The following is a 25,179-nucleotide window of genomic DNA, read 5'->3' on the forward strand; positions in this document are numbered from 1 at the left end:
TTCAAACTGTATAAGTCTCTAATTTATAAATATTTGAAAAGAATTTCAACTAAAAACAAACCAGATTTATTTGTTATATACTAATTGAAATATTTATAACTCGACAAAAGTAAAATTGTATTTTCGTTTACGGGACTAAAAATATATTTGAATAAAAATTACAATTAGAAAAAAATTAAACGTCTACGTTATATATTGTGTATTTTTTTAATTGTATATTTTTATTTATAATATACGAATATATTAAGTTAATAATATAATATTCCTATATTTTTCCACATCTAAAAACTATAATATGTATAAAATATTAAAATGAATATATAAACATAATATAAATTTATTCACAGCTCTTAAAATGTTTCAAAACATATCTCTTCATAAGACTTTAAATATTTTCAAAAAAATTAAAGCAAATATTCAAAAGGAAATAAAATATTTTCATCGTCCAGATTCTCACTAATGAGCTCTATCATCTGTAACATCATCTACTCCCGTGTAAATACACAATCATCATAGATAAAGAAACAACACAAACAAATAACAGGGTAAGCTAGCTATATAAAACAAATTTCTATAAAATTTCAATTTGAAATTAATAAACATAAATCATCAAGTCTCATACAAATTCTCAAATCATCAAGTGTCTATTAAAATTCAACATTCATCTTTCACATGTCAGACTTCCACTGACTCATATCACATAGACACTTGATTCTACTTTCGGAAGACTCGTGCGTTGACCTAGACTCAGAGATCTGCACCTATCATACTATATCACTGTGAAATCCACACAGCTATGCGCATAAATAATCTCAATATCATCTCTCTTCTAGTATGACATGGTTAACTCATATAACAGGTCAAGTTAGTTATCTTTCAAACAATTTACCCATTCATATGAATCTTCTTCGACTCTCACCACCTGAATAACTTCATCTATATGATTTCACTATCTCAGTAGAGTTAGGATATCTCCTTCTAGACAAATTCCTAATCAATGCACATCCTACACAATCTTAACACGATATTTTCTTTCCTGAAAATACTATGTCTTGATCTTACTTTCACATCATTGCACACTTCATTTAACACATCAATACACCATTCAATCACAACATATATTTTAAACTTTCTAAACAATCCAAATATATCTAAAAAGTCATTTAATAATAATAATCCAAAATAAACTATGCTAAAATAATAATAATAATAGTAATATATATATGTATATATATAATTGGCTTGAGATAAAAAATTTAGTGAGCTAAAATACCTCAGAGTGCACCCAGGACTTTTGGCTTGAAAGAAATATTTTTAGTGTGAACTAAAATACACCAGAGTGCACCCAAGACTTTTGGCTTGAACGAAACATTTTTAGTGTGAGCTAAATTACACCAGAGTGCACCCAAGACTTTTTGGATTGATCGAAAATATTTTAGTGTGAGCTAAGTGACACCAGAGTGCACCCAGTACTTTTTGGATTGATCGAAAATATTTTTGTGAGCTAAATGACACCAGAGTGTACCCAGTACTTTTGGATTGATCGAAAATATTTTAGTGTGAGTTAAATGACACCTGAGTGCACCCAAGACTTTTTGGATTGATCGAAAATATTTTAGTGTGAGCTAAGTGACACTAGAGTGCACCCAATACTTTTTGGATTGATCGAAAATATTTTTGTGTGAGCTAAATGACACCAGAGTGCACCTAGTACTTTTGAATTGATCGAAAATATTTTAGTGTGAGCTAAATGACACCTGAGTGCACCTAGTACTTTTGGATTGATCGAAAATATTTTAGTGTGAGCTAAATGACACCAGAGTGCACCCAAGACTTTTGGATTGAACGAAAATATTTTAGTGTGAGCTAAATGACACCAGAGTGCACCCCAAATAACAAAGTTCATGCTATAGCTGAAATTACTCTAAATCAACATCAAACAACCAATACTCAACAACATTATAATTTTATAACAACAACCATATATCAAATTTCACATTCAAATCTCAGTCAATTTCAAATATACTTGAAACAAACAATCTTGGAAGAAAGTTTGAGACTGATGACCCCGTCATCTAGATATATTTTAGCCTAGTGTTCTATTGGAAATTTAAACTAACTTCCCTTACCTAAAATTTTGCAGATACTTACTAAGAGCTCCAAATCCATCAAGAACTTAAAGATAACTTAACTTGCACCACAAAATCCTAACAAAAGATCTAACTATATCACTATGACCCTGAGCTAAAAGAGATTAACCCTGAAGCTAAAAGGATCACATGCAAAGCAAAGACAGAAACAACCTAACAAGTTCAAAATTTGACTCAAAGAGAAGAGCAAAAGAGAACTTACTCCATCAGAGATTCTGATCAGACAGTCTTGTAGTATTTACTGCTAGAAGTCTGATAATTGACTCCGATCGTCGAACTGATGAGCGAGGAGATTAGAATCTTATAGAGAAGAAAGAGGAAAGGAAAAGAGCTTTTTAGAAAGATGGTAGTTCTTTTTTTAAAATAAAAACTAAATAACTGAATTTCTATTTATATGCTCTTTTAAATTTAATAATAAAATATTTAGATCTTCTAAGACTATTTTTCTATATCTTTACAAATAATATATTTATTTACAAAATATCTTTATTCTCACTTACTGTATATTTTCGAATAAAGTGATGAATATAATTAATAATTAATAAAAATATAAATTCAGATTTATTAGGGATGGCAAAGCGAGGCGGGCCATGCGGACTGACCGCGACCCGCAGGTAAAAAATGCGGGGCGAGTTAACCTTTTCAACCCGCATTAGCCCGCGGCCCGCGCGGGCCAGCAGCGGGGCGGGCTGGCCCGCTAACCAGCAAGAAAAAAAAATGTCATTGTTTTAATGTGTGCAGATGACGGAGAAGATTATAATTATGAAAAAATAATGAAAGTTCTTCTAAGGCGACATCCAATGTTATTGAAATGGAAGAATGTCAATAATGTTTATGTTTAATGTTTTTTAATTAATGTTTATGTTTAATGTTTTGAAATTAGGTATGTTTAATGTTTTGGAAGTGGAAGAATAGTGATATTTTATATTTATCTTAATGTTTAATTTTTTTTATGTTTGACTATGTTTGAAAAGGAAGAAAAAAAAAATTGGATTTGATAGTAACAAATATATAGGTTTAATTTGACAATTTTTTAACAACAAAATATAAAAAAAGTAATATTTAATTTTTAAAAAAAAATTGCGAGCCAACTCTAATGTGGGGCGGATCGGGAATTCTAACCCTCAATAACTTTGCGGAAACCAACCCGCCCTGCATTTTTGCGGGCCAGGTGCGGGCCAATGTGGAGTGGACTGGCCCGCTTTGTCACCCTAAGATTTATATAGTATTTCTGTAAATTTATTTTATTTAAAAAGATATTTAAAAATGAAGGGAATAAAAATTCATTTTTTAGGAAATGAAAAACTAACAAATTCATATAATGCTTGATATTATTTTTACTTTAAATTAAGTGTAAGGAAATTACCGAAAGAAATTGTTAAGAAAATAAAATTGACACAATTTATTAAAGAATGAAACTAAATAAAAAAAGAAAATTTTTAAAAAAATGGCAAGAAGAAAAAAGCATATTTATCGGTGATATTTGTTTTGTTATATTTGAATAATATATATATCTTGAAATGTGTGAAAGCAGAAGAAAGAGTGTGTTGATTTTACAATGCAACCCAAATATTGGAATCTGGTGGAGTGGGACCCACTGGCAGCATACTCCATAGACAAGTTACAGAGATTCTCCATTTCTCACTTCACCTTTGACTTTTTCTTTCACTCTCAACCCTCCTTTTCAACCCAATCGAATCTATACTTTTCTTTCAACTTGGATTTCATTACATTATATCTCACACCTCCCCAACAATATAATCCTACCTTTTAAATCCAACCAAAAACTATTTCTACTTTTATAAATATTAAGAATCATTTTTTCATTGCTCCAATGCATTCAGTGTGTCAATTAATTCAATTCAAAAGATAAAAAAAAACAAGTATAATTTATAAATTTTTGTCAAATTTACAAAAAAGTGCTTATCCTCTGCTAGAGGAGGACTCTTCTGGTCCACAAAGGTCACAACCAACAAAGCAAAAGTTGACTTTGCTTCTTTTCTTTACTTTGCCTTGCTTGCAAGAACTTCCTTTCTTTTTCCCCACTGTTACACCACCGTTACAACTTCCTCGGTTAATTGCAAACAGCGGCTATCACTCATCACTGTCGGTTTCGGTTTCTAAGTTTCCGATCTACCACTCGCTTAAACAGCCTGAGCACCGAAAGCAACTGCAGCGGTGGCGGCGGTTTCCGGCAGACGCGGCTGCGGATGACGGTGCTCTCCCTCGTAGGTAACGATGAGCATGTTGGGGTCATCCTGGGCCCGCTCCACGTGCTTCCTCGCCGGACACCCTCGCACGCTACTGCACTTGTAGTACCCTCTGCCATTACAAAAAAGAATAATTAATCTCCGACAAATGTTAAAAATAAAATAATTATATCATTCGAGGGTTCCAAAGTTGAAAGGGGTGGAGATTGATGTTTGACTTTGACGGATTCAACAATATTACAGAAGGGTAGGAGTAAAAAAAATACCGTGGGTAGGGTGATCCCTTGATGGGTTTTTGACCATACTTTCTCCAGGAGTACTCGTCCACAGGGATATCGGCGATCTTCGAACTCACCGCCGGCACTCGAATCATTCGTTTCAGACGGGATTTCCTGATGAAAGGCAAAAACAAAATCATTAATTTTATTGTTTAGTTTGAAATTTATTAAAATGGGTGTGAAATGAATTTTACCTTCTCTTGGAGCAATGACAGTTGGCGGAGGATGAGGCTTTCCCGGCGGAGAGGGTGGCGTCGTGACACCTTTTGCGGTGGGATGAGGAGAGAGGAGGCTTCCCGGAGGAGAGGATGGCGGGGCCGATCTTGCCGTCGGAGACGCTTCCGTCGGCCGTGATGGAGGACATGAAGGAGGAGGTGGTGGTGGAGATGGGAGGGGATATGGTAAAGGTGGTGTCTTTGGTCTTGGAGTATTGAGAGACCGAGAAATCCGTGGAAGAAGGGTTGGGATTGGGAATAGACTTGACCTTAGGGTTTGCAAAATGAAGAGCGGGTTTTTGAGTGTGAGGTTGCGGTGGAGAAGGAAGAGAGGGGGAGGGAGAGGGATGGGAAGGTGCGCGACGAAAGCGAGCGTGACCGGTGCGATTCAACAAGTTGATGACTTGTTTGAACTTGGAGACAGTGAAGTCGGTGATTTCCGTGCAGTCAAGGTGGTTGAGATTAAGACGGCGGTGGTGTGTGGAAGAAGAGGAGGCGGCGGAAGAAGAAGAAGGGATTTGAGAGGAAAGGACACGAATGAGATGCTCCATACTTTTCAACCCAGCGGAAGCTGCTTCTTCAATGGCTGTTTGTTCTTCCATCCTAATCTTGGGAAGGGCTTCAAGATCTAGTGGCATGGAGGGTTGGAGAGTTTGGTGTTGGTTTGGTTTGGTTTGGTTTTGATGGGAGAGAGGAGAAGGGGAAAGGGGTTGGTTATAAAAGAGAGGGTGGATGAGAAAGTCAACTAAGTTTCGTCAATGGAAGCGTGGATATTGGTTGGACTTTGCTTTTGCATGCAAATTGAAGTAATGGGTAGAATAATGTTGTTTAGAAATAAGTTTTTTATTCCACCAATACCATTATTCATTATCAATACAAAAAAAGGTGTGCCGCGACAAAACACAATGTTTACTTACTGTAAAGCTTCAAAGGAGGACTTGGTGGTGTGTCCCACCACTCACCACTTCTTTCTTGGTTGGAAGCCCCAGGGAAGTTCCCAACCCAACTCAACAATTCAATCTTTACCATACAAAATTTAAATTCAAATGCAAAATAAATCATCACCGCCAACCCACACACTCCTCTTCATTAATTCATTTCCCTTCCTTCATACTTACACATTCATATCAATTCCAAAGTTGAAACTACGGGGGAAGACAATGAAGAGATATTATCTTCTTTTGTTCTGTTTCTCTCTTTGTTAGCATACCATTAATTTATGGAAAGACCACACTATATTACGTAGAGTCTTGTCATTTTCAAGCGCATTCATGCACTTACTGTACTCAATTAATATTGAAAATGTTTATTATCGACCACTTCGTTTTTATTATTATTATTAGAAATTTGAGATGAGAAGGACAATAAATAAGTTATGTTTGATAAGTTTCTGAATTTGGCTTTTGAGGTTTATCGAGAATGAAGATTGTTCCTTGAAAAGTGAAGAGGGTATTTTGTTGTTGACTTGCAGAGACTTTGGCATTAATTAGTTAGCGTATACGTATAGCACCGAGTGCATTCCAGTAATAAAATATAGTATAAAATGATATGGATCTCCTCGGAAGTTTCGCCCTTTAGCTTTTCCATTTTTGTCTTTTTGTCAATGGTTGACCATCTCTCTATGGTGATCGCAACTAAATGAACTTTAATTTTGAAGTTTAGCGTGGATTCCCAATACGATGAAAAAAGTAATGCGTGCAGTTTCAATAAAGGAGAAAAAAAAAAGTAACAAAGATTACTCAACTTGATTCCTTGTGTTAGGTCAATGCCTACTTTGGTCAGCCACAACACCCATGAAAATAAACATTATCATGGTGTTTACCCTAAAAAAATCATGTCCGAATCTCTTTGTCACTCTAATTCAACTCATAGGGGAATATAATAGAAATATTTTATTCTTGATGGTTTTAAAATATGCAAATTAACACCGTAGAAAGTAATAGGCATTTGATTTGATCTGGATAGTTGATATTTAATAGGAATTTATTCTATGATAATATTTCTATTATATGCTAATAACTAATATGCTTTTAGGAGCACATGTACACTATCTCCATTCTATTAAAGAAAAGAGGAATAATTGAGAGGTGGGAGATGGCATCTAACTTTTGTTTTTTGGTCAACAAGATGGCATCTAATAGAATAGCCAGAGTCTGTGACGCTGGTGAGGAGTTGAAGCCCAACGTACAAAACTTCATTAAACTTTGGTTGACATTTACGATCATTGTTTTAATATAACCAACAATGTTGTGTTCAACGTTTTTCTGCAATGTTTTCTTTCTTCATCATTTCTTGCAACCCTGGACAAAACTAGAGCTTTCTGCTTTCCTCAATTCATGGGTTAGTTAACATGGACCCTCATTTATGGCTTCATCGTACGGTGGTTGACCTACGATACAACATTTCAAATAAATCAGTTTATTGGGAGACTTTATTTTAAAACACAACACTATATTCTAATCAATCACTTTCTTAAAAAAAGTCATCTCTCAAAATACTATTTCCATTAATATATTTAATTCATATTTAATAATCTATAAAATATTTTATGAAAAGTATGTGAACAAATAAATATATAAAAATGAAGCGCAGATAGAAAAAAGTTTCTAGGTTTAATTTCATGTAAAATATATTTGCCAAATTTACCATAGAAGTTTTTTCCCTCTATTTTAGTATCATATTTTATTTTTTACTTTTTTACTTTTTACTCATGTGTTAATGTATAACGACATGTTAAATGTAATATTTTTGGAAATAGAAAAATATGACGTAAATTTATGTATTAAAATATAACATGCCGGTTTGTTGTTGCATATTTAATAGATAAAAAATACAGAAAAATTGAAAATATAATAAAAAAGTATGCGAAATAATAAAATTTATAAAATGATGGTAATTGGGTTATAAAACATGCTATTAAACTAGGTTGTTAGGAGAAAGTAACTTTCCTAAGAATATATATACACACCTTTTATCATAGAGAACAAAAGTAAGGTAAAATAAAAATGTTTTATATTCCTACATATTAATGATGTTTTAACGAAACTTATGTATATTTTCAAGTTCACTTTCCTAAAATTAATTAATTTTGATGTTCTCGAAAAACATTAAATAAAGGAAGAGTAAATTACTATAATGCCCAGGTAGAATTTATAGTTTCAACGAAAATCTGAAGACGTGGGAAGAGTATTCAAAGCGCCATAAGATTCATATTCAGAATTAGGTCAGAAAGAAAAAAGCAGAACACGGAGGTTAACAATGGCTGCACCTCACAGTCAGTCAATGGTTAACAACTATCTTTTCAGAAATTACATTAATTTGAATGATGGTACCTCCTAATAGAAAGTGTTATACGAATTTCACTGTTGTTAATAAAAAACTAAACTACAAATTTCACTTTTATCAAATATTCCCTATAATTAGTTTATTATATAAAGGTGTAAACTTACAAAATAGGGCTAGTTAAAGTGGTAATCCACCATAACACATCTTATTTAACTTAATCCATTTAGGAGTTTTGATTACGGATTATTAATACGTGGGTGGATCAATTAACTATTTTAAAACATTATGTCAAATATTATTTGCACCTTCTTAACATTATTGATTTAACAGTTTTATTAATGTCACATGTAATAGCATTATCATGATTTCACCGCTGTTAAATTTAATGAATGAAATTACAATAAAGACCAAATATATAACAAATTAAGAGAAGAAACTGTAGACAGAAAATAAAGAAAAAAACCAAAAACATTTTTATTTTATAAAAACTACAAAGTTAATCAAACCTATACAAATGGAGATATTAGTTTTTGGATGTTTTACTTAAAAGATAATTTAACTTTACTGTTTTATTAATTCATGTTTATTATTATTATTATTATATTTCTATCAATTTTATATTAGATGTTTCTAAGTTTTTGTAAAAAATAATTTTCTAGTTCTTCAATAGTTTTTCTTTTATTACCCAATAATTTTTTATTTTATTGTTGGGCTTGCACACTCGTCCATTAACCCATGGATTAAGTGGTTAAAGAAGGACCGAGCAAACTTGATCTTCACTCCCAAATTTCTCAATTTCAGCCCAATTCATTATGGGTCTGAACCAATACTTTAAGGTAATTTCTCCCTCCACCATATCAATTTCAGCATGCACCCAATCACTCTAGAAAATGACAAAAATATCCCTCCTAAATGACGAAAATAACCTTACACAAAAATAGAAAAATTATTTTTGAAACTTTTATTTGAAATATTTTGGATTTCAATTTTCGGAATATATTTTTGAATTCTGAAATTTTTTATCCAGAATGTATTCTTAGTTTTGTGTTCATAATTTTTTGTCCAGCATGTATTTTTCTATTTCTCAATTATAATTATTATTTTGGATTTTTTAATTTGGAATAAGGGTAGTTTTGAAAATTTAAAAAATTGATATGGTGAAGGTTAAAATTTATATGGTGCAGGAGGGTAGTTTTGGAAATTTAAAAAATTGATGTGGTGGAAGTTAAAATTGATATGGTGCAGGAGGGTAGTTTTGGAAATTTAAAAAATTGATATGGTGGAGGTTAAAATTGATATGGTGCAGGAAGAATTTGCCATACTTTAAACTTAAGCAAATAGATTGCTGTACCCAATGATTTTAGATCATTTTATAGATGATTTTAGATTTCTATTCAATTAATTTTTGAGATTTTAAAATTATATTTTACTTTGGAATTGAAAATTTAGAATTTCAAAAATATATTCTAAAAAAGAAAATTTTGAAATAAATTTTTGTGTTCTGAAAATGAAATTTCGAAATAGAATTAAAGAACTAAAATTACATCATGAAAAAACAATTATATAATACAAAAAATATATTCCGGCAAAAAAATTATAAAAAAAATTAGAAATATATTCTAAAAAACTATAAACGGCTTTTTGATTATTTCACGTACCTTAGTGATTGAGTGCAGGTCTAAGCTTATTAAGCTCAAGGCACAATTTGATGATTAAAAAAATGGTATCTTTAGACAAAAATTAAGTAAAGTTTTGACTATAAATGATCTTTTTCACACAAAATAAAGCAATCAAGCATATACACATTCTATAGTTATAGGGGAAAAAAATTCAATTAGGGATATGCCATTTCTAGTGGTTTTGGGTGTAGAATGGTATACGAAAAAAATGATTATGTTTTTTTCAACGATTCTTTTAGACTCTTTAGAATGTTAATTTCTTTTTTTTAATAAAGAGTGCTTTTAAATTTTATTTTGACTGTTCGCTTGCATAATAAATGTAAAGAAAAAAATATCTTAATAACAAAACAAGTTGAGTTTTAAAATAAAAATATGAAAAAGATTAAAAGCTAAAACTAATGAAAATATTTGAAAAATAAATAAAAATATATTGGAAGTGATTTTGAAAAGGTATAAATTTAGGATAAATTTAATGTTTCTAATCAATTAATTAACTAAATAACGTCTTAATCCTAGTTAGTGAGTTAGTGAATTGAATATGGTGAAAAGAAATCTACCAACATTCTTTTAGAATACAGTATCCAATATACTATGGAGCCTACTATCATAAAACCAACAGTAGCACAAGAATTTCTGGGCAAAAATGAAGGATCCATTGCTGACAAGCATATAAACCTTTATGAAACGGTGAAGTAAGACATCAAAAGCCATTGAGAAAGCTACACACCCTCCTGCTAATAGAATCTTTCAACTCTGCTCTATTGTGAAAGTATATGCAACAGTTTTGCCTCATTAGTTTCCACAATGAGATCTTTATCACCACACAAAAATAAGATTGTGAACACATTTTCTTCACATCTAATATTTCATATTGAAAAAATTTATAGAATCGATGAGACACAAGCGAACGATAGTAATAAGATAATAGATAATATAATAACTACATGTTTTTTTTATGTGTGATATTATGTTAAAACTCATGAGCAAAACAATTTATCATTTGTATTTGTTTGAGTTAAGTTGGATTGAAAAAAAAATATTTTTTTAAAATGTAAGTTAAATTTACTAATCTCGATCTCTCGAAAGACATCTCATCCAAGACTCTAAACCAAATAAAAAAGTTTGAAACACCATTGACAATTTTCATTCAAACCGCGTGCACTCTCTTTATTTCCTCACAATAAATACTTTATTTCTCATATCATATGCCTAGTCTACACTAATTGTCACTTTGCTCATAATTTTTTCCTCACATGACTACGATAATTTTTACTTTGGTCATATGGGTACAATAATAACAATGCTCAAAGATTATCTGCCAATTAAGTTTAAATTCAAACTTAATATTCATTAGTGTGGGTGGAGGTTGTCACATATTCACAATTCCTATTTAATAGATCCCTACTCCCCTAACATTCAACCATGTCGAGCTTCATGTTTCTTTAGCTTTGTCAATTTTTTGAAGTACTTAGGTGTGTTAGTTTACTTGAAAAAATAATTTCTCTCTTTACATATTAATATAATTTTATATATGAATATTCTTTAAAAATATTATGAATATTTTTCTATAAATACTTATGAATATTCTATATTGTATTATGTATGAATAACTTTTTAAGATTTTTTAAGATGTTATAAATATTTTTCTATTATACTTCTTTTAATCTTATAAATATTTTACTATGATACTATATATGAATATTTTTATATTATATTACTATATTTTAATATGCACTACAAAGAAAATCATAGAATAGAAATCAATTTTATAAACAAAAAATAATTAGTTGTTATAGTGACTAAATTAGAAATTATTTTAGAAACTAAAAAAATTTGGTTTCTAAATTAGTTTATAGTATTGTTAAATAGTTTCTAAATTGGTATCTAATTAGCTACTAAGGTTTTAACTATCAATGATTTAGATTCTAAATTTGGTAGCAAAAATCTTGTTTGTTAATTAGATACCAATTTAGAAATCATTTAACAATAATCGAAACTAATTTAGAAACAAAAAAAAATTTAGTCTGTAAAATTGGTTTTTATTTCATGATTTTCTTGTAGTGATATTTTCTCGGACAATATTATATAAATATTTTTATATTTTTCTTTTAGTTATGAATGTTCTATATTGTATTATCTATGAATAACTTTTTAAGATGTTATAAATATTTTTTATTATATGTTTTTAATCTTATAAATATTTTACTATGATATTATATATGAATATTTTTATATTATATTACTACATATCAATATTTTTTTTCATATAGTATTTTTACGTTACATTATACATAAATAACTTTATATTTTTATATTATTTATGAATATTTTATATTATATTATACATGAATAATTTTTTTTTGAATATTTTGCTATGATATTATATATGAATATTTTTATATTATATTACTATATATAAATATTTTTTTTGGTCTTAGTCGTATTTTTACATTATATATATAAATGAATATTTTTATTTTATATTATTACTTATTAATATTTTATATTATATTATATATGAATATTTTTTTTTGTCCACTTGCTTCACTTACACTACAAAAAAAATCATGAAATAGAAACCATTTTTTAGAAACCAAAATAATTAGTTGCAATAGTAACTAAATCAGAGACCATTTTAGAAACTAAAAAAAAAAATTGATTTCTAAATTAGTTTCTATTATTATTGTTAAATAGTTTCTAAATTGGTATCTAATTAGCAACCAAGGTTTTTGCTACCAAATTTAGAAACTATTTAACAATAATAGAAACTAATTTAGAAACCAATTTTTTTTAGTTTCTAAAATGGTCTCTAATTTAGTTACTATCGCAACTAATTATTTTGGTCTCTAAAAATTGATTTCTATTTCATGATTTTTTTGTAGTGTTATCGTATAATTGTTGTTTAAACATGCTTTGTTTTAGCTACACTCACATGTTGTGGCAACTAGACAAAGTCAAATTTACAGAAAGGATATGAGAGGACAGACTGATCGATACTAGCCACAATATCATGTCGCATGGATAGTTATGTGGAATGACCATCATAATAATCGTCTAATTCAGTGAAATTAGTTTAACGGAAATGGTCATTTGCATGACAAGTCAACATATATGCAATGATACATCAACCATACTATCCGCTACATCTTGCTTATACAGTCATCATTTGATGACGTTCAATTAAAAAATTATTTATTATTCTTCATTGACTCATCTAAAATTAACACATATTTTCAAAACAGTATGATATGCCACAAGAGACTACATAACCTCACTATCAACATCATGTCGGGTCTTCTTCTCAAGTTGAATTGTTTCAACAACAATCTTTTCGTCCGCCAGGTGTTCACCTGACTCAGTGTTACCATGACCCTCATATGCCTACAATCCAATGTCATCCATGCAGTATTATCGACCAACAATGCCTTCACAGGTGTTCAGAAATCAGAGTGAGCACAATGAAGTTGAAGACACTTACGATGACATTCTACCTCCGACTCCTCCTACCGTTCCAATCGAACAATAACCACAAGGACAACGTCGAAGACAACGAAGAAGACCACCTCGTGGCACAACTTCTCATAAATGACAACTTTTCCTACATTCCTATTTTCTAATCATGTATAAATTGTACTTATTTATCATTTTATAAATATTGTTTAAATGCTACCCCTTTCATTTATAATTGTATCAACTATAAACACTACTTCACAAACATAATTTCAAATTTTTTAAAATAACAAAATTATTTAATTTTAACAATATTTAAAAAGTACTAAATATTTTATATTTATTACACAACCTATTTTTAATCAAACTTAATTTAAGGGAACATTGTTTTTTTGTCAAAACAAAATTTAGTTTTAATTTTTTAATATTATTTATCTATAAAATACAAATTTTCACAACATTCTTATTCACTTCATGTAATTTTAAACAATTTTTAAATTATTATTATATACATTTTTAAATTTTAAAAATATTAATTATTTAAAAATAATTCAACCGAACTTGACAACCGAATTAACAATTTTAATTTAGATAAAATACACCGAAGCTGTCAATCAAGTGTCCGATTTCTTCACAATTTATTTAAACTGAAGTTGTCAAATTCTTACACCATTGACAACTTTGACTTAGAAATGTCTATTTCTGTAATTTTTTCTGATTTTTTCATTTGTGTAATTTTTAAAGTGAATTGTACCATTTTGATAAATTTTCTCACTAATATTTTGTTTTAATATACAAAATTTACTTAAGTATCGAAATATCTTTATAAGAAGAGATTCACTGAAAAAAAAAAAAAGTTGGGAAAAAAAGAAGGGAAAACATCACAAATAACCAAAGAAAGAGTGTGTGGAGAAGTGAATTGTTGAGATGAAGTTTGATGTTATCCTGTCCGTGCAATAATAACTAGAAATGAGACAATTAAAGAAACAAGGCAATGGAAGTATTGCGGACTAATGGTAAAACTACAACTGGTATTAACCATGAAAAATCATTTGTAATAAAAATAAAATATACTCAGACTAAAAAACCCAACCTGCGAAGGATGATTAGAACTTTGGTCTTGGATGAATTGCTACATTCATTAGTGAAATAAAGAAAAATTAAGTGGTGAAGTCATTCAGACTCACAGTATGACATATAAAAATTAGAGAAACCCTAAGAATTAATTAGAATGGGAGAGAAGGCATGAATGTTGAGCACATGGTTTGTACTTGTTTTGTTTAGGCAGTACAGAGTGATTGAACCGTTGGGTTCTCTGTAATATCCAAAATGGAATAAGCTCATTTATGTGTGAATCTTCTACACATCCCACTATACCATTAAAAAAATAACACTCTCGCTCAAAGATCTTTGCTGCTACCGCAGATCACTGAATGTGGCCTAACTCACATGTGCATCAACACTACAATGGCGCCGAGATAGGCTTATAAAGAAATACTTCATACCAAATCCAAAACCCTTTCATTCTCACTACATTTAACCCACTTCACCTTTTTTTTTTAATTATCGCTCTACTTTCTTTAATTAACCAGGTCATCTTTTTATTTATTTATGAAGATTTAAAGTGTTGTTGCAACTGCTGACGATACTTCTGAATAATGGTATTTTCACAACTCTTATTTTATATAATCACTACTTAATAACTTTATTATAATAATATAATATTTTAAAATAGTCTATTCATATTATTATTATATCATTGTAACGAGTTGTGAAGTAATTATTATAGGAAATAACTAAAGGTTGTCAAAATATTTTTATTTTTTTTTCATTTAGGTAAACATTAAATTTTAGGTTTATATAAGTTTTATCTTTCAATCTTCACAGAATAAAATGTCGAGAAAAAACTTTATAAAAGTATAAAATAAAGTTTTTTTTATACGATTTTCACATAAAAACAAGTTAATCGAGTGTTTTTGTTTTTATAATTTTCTCTTTACACAAAAGGGAACAAAATATTTGAATGCAAATAATATTTTTAATTCAATATATTTCTTTCTTTCTTTTACATGAAAACTAACTTTACATATTTAGCATGTGATATTTTGAAATAACTTTGAATAATATAGTATTAATTATATGTATTTAAGGAAGACTAAATGTTTATACACTACAAGAAATTCCTGAAATAGAAATTTTTAGAAATAAAATATAATTAATTGCTATAATGATTAAATTATAGACCAGGTTAATTATTTTTTGTCTCTAAATAATTTTCTTGTAGTGATAGAAAATATATTTTAAAAGATTTAATCTTTGTAAATCAATTCATGATTTTCTTGTAGTAGAGATCGAAAATATATTTTAAAAGATTTAATCTTTCAAAGAAATAGAGTAACGATAGGTTGATACCATCCAAAGAAATTACTTTTATTTTACAACTCAATATATTATTACTTTAATTATATTTAATATAAAATTAATATATATTATTATAGTAGACGGTAAAATGGGATTATGTTGTCTTATGTCACTTTCAGAAATCATAGAAGAAATCGCATCTAATTAATTATTGATCTAGACATGTCTATAAGAGAGGACTACTAATGGGTTTAAGCCTATTGGCCTTGTTTCTGGTGAGAGGTCCTTAATTTCAGTCATGTTTCCTTGTTTTCCAGCTTAAACGCTACCCTACAAAACCTCTCATAACTCTCTTTTTGTCTAGATTGACCTAGCTACAACCCTGCGTTAACCATGATAACCGTTAAGGATATTTATGATGTTTTCGCGGCTATTGTGCCCCTGTACGTGGCTATGATATTAGCATATGGTTCAGTTCGGTGGTGGAAAATTTTCACACCTGATCAGTGTTCAGGTATAAACCGCTTTGTCGCCGTGTTCGCAGTTCCACTGCTTAGTTTCCACTTCATCTCCTCCAATGACCCTTATGCTATGAACTACCACTTCATAGCAGCTGATTGTCTTCAAAAAGTTGTCATTCTGGGTGCTCTCTTTCTATGGAACACCTTCACAAAACATGGCAGCCTAGACTGGACCATCACCCTGTTCTCTCTTTCCACTCTTCCAAACACCCTTGTCATGGGGATCCCTCTATTGAAGGCCATGTATGGGGACTTTTCAGGGAGCCTCATGGTTCAAATTGTGGTGTTGCAAAGTGTCATATGGTACACTCTCATGTTGTTCTTGTTTGAATATAGAGGTGCCAAACTCCTCATAACGGAACAGTTCCCTGAGACTGCAGGCTCCATCACCTCCTTCAGGGTTGACTCAGATGTTGTCTCACTCAATGGTAGGGAGGCACTGCAAACTGATGCTGAGATAGGAGAAGATGGAAAGCTCCATGTGGTGGTTAAGAGATCAGCAGCTTCTTCCATGATATCTTCCTTCAACAAATCCCATTTAACTTCTATGACTCCTAGAGCATCTAATCTCACTGGGGTTGAGATCTATTCCGTTCAGTCATCAAGAGAACCAACCCCAAGAGCTTCAAGTTTCAATCAAACAGACTTTTATGCCATGTTTGCAAGCAAGGCACCGAGTCCAAAGCATGGCTACACAAACAGTTTCCAGAGTAACAGTGGTATTGGTGATGTTTACTCGCTGCAATCTTCCAAGGGGCCAACACCAAGGACTTCTAACTTTGAAGAGGAGATGTTGAAGATGCAGAAAAAGAGAGGCGGGAGGAGCATGAGTGGAGAGTTGTTTAATGGAGGTTTGGTTTCTTCTTACCCACCTCCTAATCCAATGTTTTCAGGGTCTACAAGCGCTGGTGGCCCAAAAAAGAAAGATACTGCCGCTGCTGCACCTAACAAGGAGTTACACATGTTTGTTTGGAGTTCAAGTGCATCACCAGTTTCCGAGGGAAATTTGAGGCATGCAGTTAATAGAGCTGCCTCTACCGACTTTGGGACTGTTGATCCTTCTAAGGCTGTTCCACACGAAACTGTTGCTTCCAAAGGTAACCCCAAAATCATATATCAAAATATCTCAAGCACTCAAAGTCCTCTTCTTTTTTGTTCCTCGTCTTTTACTTAGATGTAATGCATTGAATTATAGTTGCCTATGCATTCTTTTTAAAATTTATGTCAAAAAGTAGGGTTAATTTGCAATCCGATGGACTTTGTTACAGAGGCATTGCCATCGATTTTAAATGTGCGATTTTGCATGCAGCTGTTCAAGAATTGATTGAGAACATGAGTCCTGGTCGTAGAGGGAGCGGAGAGAAGGAGCTTGAAATGGATGAGGGAGCCAAATATCCCACAAGTGGATCTCCATACACCAGCCAGAAGAAGGTGGATTTGGAAGGCAATGCAAACAAAAACCAACAGATGCCACCTGCAAGTGTCATGACAAGACTCATCCTCATCATGGTCTGGAGAAAACTCATAAGAAATCCTAATACCTACTCTAGTCTTTTGGGACTCGCATGGTCTCTCATATCATTTAGGTATACATGAATTTCAAAGTGAAGAAAAATGTTTACTTTTCGCCGTTGCTGTCACTTACTAATCCTTTAATTTGCTTATGTGCATGCATGCAGGTGGCACATTGAAATGCCAACTATTGTAAAAGGTTCCATCTCAATACTGTCTGATGCTGGTCTTGGAATGGCCATGTTCAGTCTAGGTACTTGTTCCCTTTATTTATTTATTTTTCTCCTTTCTGTCAACACTGTCATATATACGTGTATGGGAAATTTTGTAATATAATTCACTTAATTGTAATCAGGTCTGTTCATGGCATTACAACCCAAGATCATTGCCTGTGGAAAATCTGTGGCAGCATTTTCTATGGCTGTAAGGTTCTTGACAGGTCCAGCTGTTATTGCTGCAACCTCCATAGGCATTGGACTCCGTGGAGTTCTTTTGCATATTGCAATTGTCCAGGTGAAATGAAACCTTCTTTAATTAACTATCTATTATAATCAAAGTCTATAGAGTTATTGTTATTAATTCTTAGTTGTTTATGATATGGCCTATGTATTGCAGGCTGCCCTTCCCCAAGGTATCGTTCCCTTTGTGTTTGCCAAAGAATACAATCTCCACGCAGATATACTTAGCACTGCGTAAGTGTCTTTTTTTTCTTTCTTTCTCCACTCTCGTATGTTTCTTATTTGGTTTAATTAATGACTTCTATATTCCTGATCTGATAAATGTTTAATCTTTTAATAACTTTTCCCTTTTAAAATTTTGAATGTAAGGTTGGTTCACAAAGTTGTAAAGAAAATTTATTAGATGCAGATGATTATAAATTAAAGAGAGATTGCAAATTGTGCAGGGTTATATTTGGAATGCTGGTTGCATTGCCCATAACCATACTCTACTACGTGCTGCTTGGACTCTAATCTATCTTGGGAGGCAGAAGGAATAGAAAAGAAGTGTGATGCTGTAACTGTACGTACTACGTTAACCCAAGGTCGATCACGCTCAAGCGGGGTGGATGAAGGGAAATGTAGAAGATATTTGATTTTAGATGTTAGAGAGGGAAAGAGAAATTATATATAGTATATAGTAGAATGCTATATATATTAATTATTTATGGTTCATAAGAAAGTTTGGGTTTGAATTCTTCCAAATTTCTTAGCCCACTCTGAATTCTCTCTATTTGTTAATGGAAAAATCTTTTAGTTAGGTAGGAAAGCAAGAGATTACAACCTACGAGATCAATATTTTTATGTTGTTTTTGGTGACACTAATATCAGTGTAGCAACTCGCTCGTATTTTTTCTTCTTTCGTGGATATGAAATTCAATCTTTAAACTTACACATTCAGCATTTTTCTATACGTTGGAGTTGGGGACTTCTGAATGAGCTAGCATTTATGCTCCCTTTCAACCTCACAGAAAAGAAACACATTAGGTATCTAAGATTTTAATTTTCGAAGAGTTGACTTTCAAATTCCTTCATTGATCAGAAAATTTTCTTATCAATTTAATAGAAGATTCTCAATTGAAGATTCGAACTATGAGGGCAACCGTATCACGAACTATTGCAGAAATTAAACTTCCTCATCAAACAAATTTCTAAAAGGCATAGACCCTATTTGCACGCAATAAATATACGGATCATCACATAATACGTCATATTAAACTTATATATTCTGATTTTTTAAGAATATAAGTTCTACGAGAGAATTCTATATAACGTTGCATGTATCGAGGAAGGAACAATGCAATTAACAGCATTACATACGCATGGTGTTGTACTATATATATATATAGTTGTCAATATTGACGAGTAGATCGAAGATCAAAAGCAGGGTGGCTTCAGTGCATCGTTCCAGTGGTTGCCTTTTCCAAAAAAGTTTGGTTACTGTCCTTGGGATCCTGTTCAACATAATAAATACTGAAAACTTCACGTGACTTACAACGGATATGATAAACGACTCAAATTGGAGCAAAATTCTTAATTCATAGGTTACCCTTTTATTAATTATTGGCCTAGGTGTTTGAGATACATACCAAAAGTTTCAATATTGTCTTGTTCTGAGCCATTATTCATGTCAGTTAATGGTGCATCCAATGAATGATATGCCCCGACAACTTTGGCGATTAAGTAATCGCCACATCGTTATAGTTATACTTAATATGACTATTAGCATCAGAGTCGTGAAGAATTTCTTCTGCTATTTACAAAGAGTTGCATAGATGCTATGGATCTAACATTATTCTTATTAACTTTTTTACATGTATATGAAAAAGAAAGTTTAGTATTTATTATATAAATATTCATTGGAAGAAAAAGTAATAAAAGGAGTCTGTTGGCTGAATTTGAGCATTACTTCACTGGTTGACCAAAGAAACTTTCTTGGAAATTACAGACAGCACTTAAAGCCATGTCATCTGACAATTTGATTAAAAACCATAATCCCGAGTAGATACTTATGAATTTATGAGAGGAATAAAAAGAATCATTTGTGTTTGAAACATGACAAGAAAAATCCATTAATCAAACTAATGAGATTAGATCAGAAACATGACATGTGCTTAGGTTCCTTACAATTTGATGAAATGATCTTGATCTCCTCCCCATTAGGGTCATCCTGTGCGTGTGCCACGATAGGGTTTAAGAAACATACAAGCACCGTAATGGTAGATTAAGAAGAAGTGGTTTTCCATATTAGTTTATTTTTGAGATTAACACGTTGTATTGGTCAATGATCACGTGGAACTCCAAAGGGGTGTCTTGTCTCACACTTATTTCCAATGTGGAAACTAACATATTGGAATTGGCAGTGTTGCACATGAAGGTTGTCCCAGTTGGTGGAACCTTTCAGACATTTGTTGAATAAAATAAGTATTCGAACAGTTTGTGTAGACAGTAGAGAGAACATAATGCATCCAGTGACAGCGAGAGTTCTGGCCTAATGGGGAAATCCTAATTGGTTTATTTGTTGGTCTGTGGGTGTTTCTTTGTTTGTGTGTTATGTAAATCAATTTTAGGCCAAGTGAATTGCATTATTTGTGCTTCTCAATGAGTGCAGCAATGTTTACTCCTCTTGGACTAAGCTATTCATTCAACTACAAATCCTGATTTTGGAAGGTCTATGTCATCAAATCCCAGATATTGTTATTATTATTAATTATTAAGTAATCAATATATAACTTTTTCAGCAGACAAATGCACTGTCTCTAAGCAAAACCTGCCATGAATATATGTATATTCAAATTTTCAAATATAACCATTTTCATCAGTTCATACTGCAAAGATGTTTTAACTTATCTCAAAATGAGCTAAACAACCTCTTCGTAGATTATTGATGTAATTTTTTTAAGTATTAGCTGTATCAATAATTTATGCAAAGATGGTTTAATCCCATTTATTTATTTTTTATTTAGGGCAAGCAACATCATATATAATAAGTGGCAATATTTGTAACGTTGAAAGAATTTCGAGAATATATATTGAAGAAAACAAATATATTTTTAAAGAAAGTTGAACACTTAAAGTTGAGGTAGACTTGGTGGGAGGTTATTCAGTTTTGACTCACTTATTTAAGAAAATTTAATTTCTATTTGATTTACTTGAAAGTGTGAAATTTGAGATTTTTTTAATTTAATATTAAGTAAATACTATGTTTATGTTAGGAGATGAAACAGAAAATAAATGTATTTGTATGTTCATAAGAATAAGTTAAAAAAATTAGAAGTTAAAGTAAATCATTTAATAATGAAGAAGAATTTCAGAAATACACTCAATTTTAAAATTCGTTCCCTTCAATGATTATTGTAGTTTTAACTTGCTAAACAAATTTTAAATTGTCTTACCACTACAAAGAAAATATGAAATAAAAACAAAATTAATTTTTAGTGACCAAAAAGTTTGCTAATTAGATAAACCATTTAACAATAATAAAAATCAATTTAGAAATCAATATTTTTTTTTAATTTATAAAATGTCTCTAATTTAGTTATTATAACAACTAATTATTAATTTTTTCTGAAATTGTTTTCTATTTTATGTTTTTCTTATAGTGGATGTTTTCAAATTTTAAAAGCATTAATATATTTTAATTTGTTTCTAATTTTTTTATATCAGTTAAAACAATATATTATTAAGGGTGAAATTGTTTTAGTAAACATTTTTAAAAAACTATATATTGAAAAAATTATTTTAGTAAAAATATTTTAAGACACAATGTACATATATGATGTATATTTGTAGAATGAAAAAAAAAATGTATATTAGTATACTCTCTCCGTGTCATTTTATTTGTTATTTAAGATTTTCTCATACATTTTAAAAAATAAATAAATGAATAATGTGTTTTTATTAGAATATCTTTAGACTTGTCAGAATAAATGAATAATTATTATTGTTGAATAATATTTTCTCTCACCTATTTGGGTTATGACCAACAATGAAAACAAATTAAAATATCAACATTTAATTAGGATGATATTGAAATAAAATTATAATTACTGCTTTGGAAAAAAATGATTGTCAAATTGAAATTCTTAAAAGAAATTAATTGAAATATTAAGTGAAATGAGTGGAGTAACTCCAGTTGTAAGAACCGAACCGGATCGGATGTTTCAATTATAAAACCGGTTACTATTTGGTCCATTTGAATCATAAACAGTCTCAAGCTAAATCGCTTCACGCCGGTCCAAAAAACTTTTTTTTTAAATTAGATGTTATTTTGATTATTTTTCTCCAAGAATAAAAAGTACAACAAATTTATTATTTTCAAAGAATATAATTATTTATTTTTAAAATTTAATTAATTAAAACATTATAAAATATTTTATTTTTATTTTGAATAGTAAAAACTTATCAAATATGTTTTTAATTTAGTATTATTTAATTATGCTCTCTAAAATTATTTTACGTATAATTTGATTATTAGTACTATTTTATTATTGATCCAATCAGTAAATATTAAATTAATATCTTAACCAATTTGATGACAACTTCAAGTTAGATTTTATTTTAATGTTTGTTAAATTCTGAGTTTAACTTAAGTATCCTTATTTCATACAAGCTCAAATTCAATAATTAAATTTTGCTCCAATTCCATTATTTTAACAATATTATGTAATATATATGTGTGGAGTGGGGGTGGGGGAGGGAAAATGTCACCTAAGTTTTTTCCAGATTGATGAATAAATAAAATGAAAGATAACACTAGGATAAAGCTTCTATTTTAGATATGTTGTGATGAAAAACGGTATTACAACTTATATATAATGAAAGACTCTAATCTCTAATCGATGTGGGATCTCCAACAAACGGGACCAAATTTCTATTCTTTCATTGAGAGAGAGAAATGCATATAAACAATAAAAATATAAAATAAAATCAAACAATAAAACACAATACCATCATATTCCATTTTCCATTGCATCCTCTTCTGTCCAAACGTAAGTTAATCGCTTAATTACAATTGACAATAAAAAAAACAATAGAAATACTAAATTCAAGGTTCATACCGTCTACGTTTAGAAAACCCATTCTATATTTCTTTTAAACGTGTAGGATAACATGAAATTGTTATTGGATCAAAATAATAAAGCTTTTTTAAATATCCTAAAGAATATATTACCAGTCCACAAGGTGGTGGTTCCTAACTGTGAAAGTTTACAGTTCTATGATGAGTTCAAGTTTATATCACTAGTTGGATGTAAATATAAAATTGTGTCAAAATTTTGTCTATTAGACTAAAAAGGGTCTTGCATAAGGTAAAAGATAAAACACACTCAATCTCTTTGGAGGCGAAACGACTCTAAAAAGTGTTTTGGTTGTCAACTAAGTTAATGTGTTTTGGTTGTCAACCAAGTTAATTGTTTGATGAGTAGGATTTAACATATACATCTTTCTAGATCTAGACTAGATAATCGGATATGGAGAAATTATGACTCAAATGCTTAGCATATAAACTATTGCAGCACAACTAGGGAAGATGGAAATTTTTTACTAACTTTTGGAAAATTAAAACTCTCTCATTTGCACACATTTTTACTTGAATGGTGATTAATGACATGGTAGCGTTCATATTGAACTTGGTTAGGAGGGAGTTGTGGTTGAAAGTAATTTTTTGTCCAATGTGTGATAGAGAAGATGAAGATATAAATAATTTGTTTTTTAGGTGTAGAAAGATGAATTTGAAATATGTGTGACATTTGGGTTAGTGTAAGTAAGGTTATGCACCATAATTCAAAAAGGAACTTTGAATAATTTAATATCCAGAATTTATCTTCATCATAAAATCGGGTATGGAAAAGTTTGTGAATGACAATTATGAGTTTAATGGAAACACAAGAATAACATTATTTTATCGGGTATGGAAAAGTTTGTGAATGGAAATACAAGAATAACATTATTTTATCGGATATGGAAAAGTTTGTGAATGACAATTATGAGTTTAATGGAAACACAAGAATAACATTATTTTATTAATGAAGTAACTTACCGTCCAAAGATTTTTAGAATGACAACTTAGAAGTTGGAGATGGATTATTACTAAGATAAAATATATTAATTTTAGTTATTTAGATTGGTGCCTTATCCCATTATCATGCCTCATGTCCATACAAAACCACTGATGCACCTATACATATTATTTTCTTGTATGCATGTCACATCCTCAACTGGAAAATTGTCTTGCAGTTTGGACTGTTTTATGTATGTTATGAATGTTTAACATCATACATAGAGAAAAAGTAGTTTCTCTTGCCTTGTCTTTGTTGTTTTGATTATAGGAATGCATGACTAGTACTAATAGCAAAACACAACAAAATTTTCTCTCAAGGAGATGGAGGAATCAAAAGGATTGGAGCATGGAAATATTGGAAACGAAGATTATAACATCAAGTTTTCAAAAATTGTAACAAGAGTTTTGTCTTTTCAACAAGAATGCCTCTTCTTGTTTTTGGGTTATGGGTTATATGCCATAGGATGTGATTAACATGTTGTATTTTTAGAGGAGGATTGCTTTTAATTTTATTTTTTACACGAGTTAAGACATATCGTTAATTTTATTTGGATAATAATATATTGAGAACTTATATTTTTTATACCATTATAACTTCTAATATAATTATTTTAATATTTTTTCATATTATTTAATTATAAATTTATTTTTTATTATATATATTTATATTTAAATCCATCACATTTTATATATAACTTTTAGAGTTGTCAAAGTATTTTTTTATTTTACTTTTTCTCAATAAAAATACCAAAGTGAATAGATGCTCTCAAGTTCATTAAACAAAAATATACTACTCATTTGACATATATAGTAAATTTATTCATTTTTATAACAATAAATTTTTAAACTATATCAATTATTTACTATTGATTCACAATATAAAACATTTTTCACTAAGTGAATTAAACTAAAAAAATTAAGACCACTGCTAAATAATATTCTGGGTCTATTAAAGAATAA

At 30.2% G+C, this 25,179-nt stretch overlaps 2 protein-coding genes across 2 annotated transcripts; one reads left to right on the forward strand and one right to left on the reverse strand.

Annotated features, from left to right (window-relative positions):
- Positions 1–4,020: 4,020 nt before the first annotated feature.
- LOC137807281 (putative WRKY transcription factor 17) lies at positions 4,021–5,649 on the reverse strand. The gene is made up of 3 exons (XM_068607842.2): positions 4,833–5,649; positions 4,627–4,752; positions 4,021–4,472 (listed from the first exon to the last, which is right to left on the reverse strand). Exons 1-3 carry the CDS (start codon positions 5,489–5,491, stop codon positions 4,295–4,297), a joined length of 963 nt encoding a protein of 320 aa, XP_068463943.1. The 5' UTR covers positions 5,492–5,649; the 3' UTR covers positions 4,021–4,294.
- Positions 5,650–15,794: 10,145 nt separating this feature from the next.
- Positions 15,795–19,050, forward strand: EIR1 (Auxin efflux carrier family protein). Its single transcript, XM_068607841.2, has 6 exons — positions 15,795–17,246; positions 17,459–17,735; positions 17,829–17,914; positions 18,017–18,174; positions 18,277–18,353; positions 18,566–19,050. Exons 1-6 carry the CDS (start codon positions 16,022–16,024, stop codon positions 18,630–18,632), a joined length of 1,890 nt encoding a protein of 629 aa, XP_068463942.1. The 5' UTR covers positions 15,795–16,021; the 3' UTR covers positions 18,633–19,050.
- Positions 19,051–25,179: the final 6,129 nt, after the last annotated feature.

This window comes from Phaseolus vulgaris, chromosome 3 (genome assembly GCF_051622355.1).
Source record: "Phaseolus vulgaris cultivar YP4 chromosome 3, ASM5162235v1, whole genome shotgun sequence".
Classification (NCBI taxonomy): Eukaryota; Viridiplantae; Streptophyta; class Magnoliopsida; order Fabales; family Fabaceae; genus Phaseolus; species Phaseolus vulgaris.

Bases quoted from the DNA above. Each gene is read 5' to 3' on its own strand.
- EIR1 (XM_068607841.2), top strand. From the start codon at position 16,022: ATGATAACCGTTAAGGATATTTATGATGTTTTCGCGGCTATTGTGCCC. The intron at 17,915-18,016 runs GTACTTGTTCCC...AATTGTAATCAG, and splicing joins AATGGCCATGTTCAGTCTAG to GTCTGTTCATGGCATTACAA. The intron at 18,175-18,276 runs GTGAAATGAAAC...TATGTATTGCAG, and splicing joins TGCATATTGCAATTGTCCAG to GCTGCCCTTCCCCAAGGTAT.
- LOC137807281 (XM_068607842.2), bottom strand. From the start codon at position 5,491: ATGCCACTAGATCTTGAAGCCCTTCCCAAGATTAGGATGGAAGAACAA. The intron at 4,753-4,832 runs GTAAAATTCATT...GCCTTTCATCAG, and splicing joins TGTCATTGCTCCAAGAGAAG to GAAATCCCGTCTGAAACGAA. The intron at 4,473-4,626 runs GTATTTTTTTTA...TTGTAATGGCAG, and splicing joins AAGGGATCACCCTACCCACG to AGGGTACTACAAGTGCAGTA.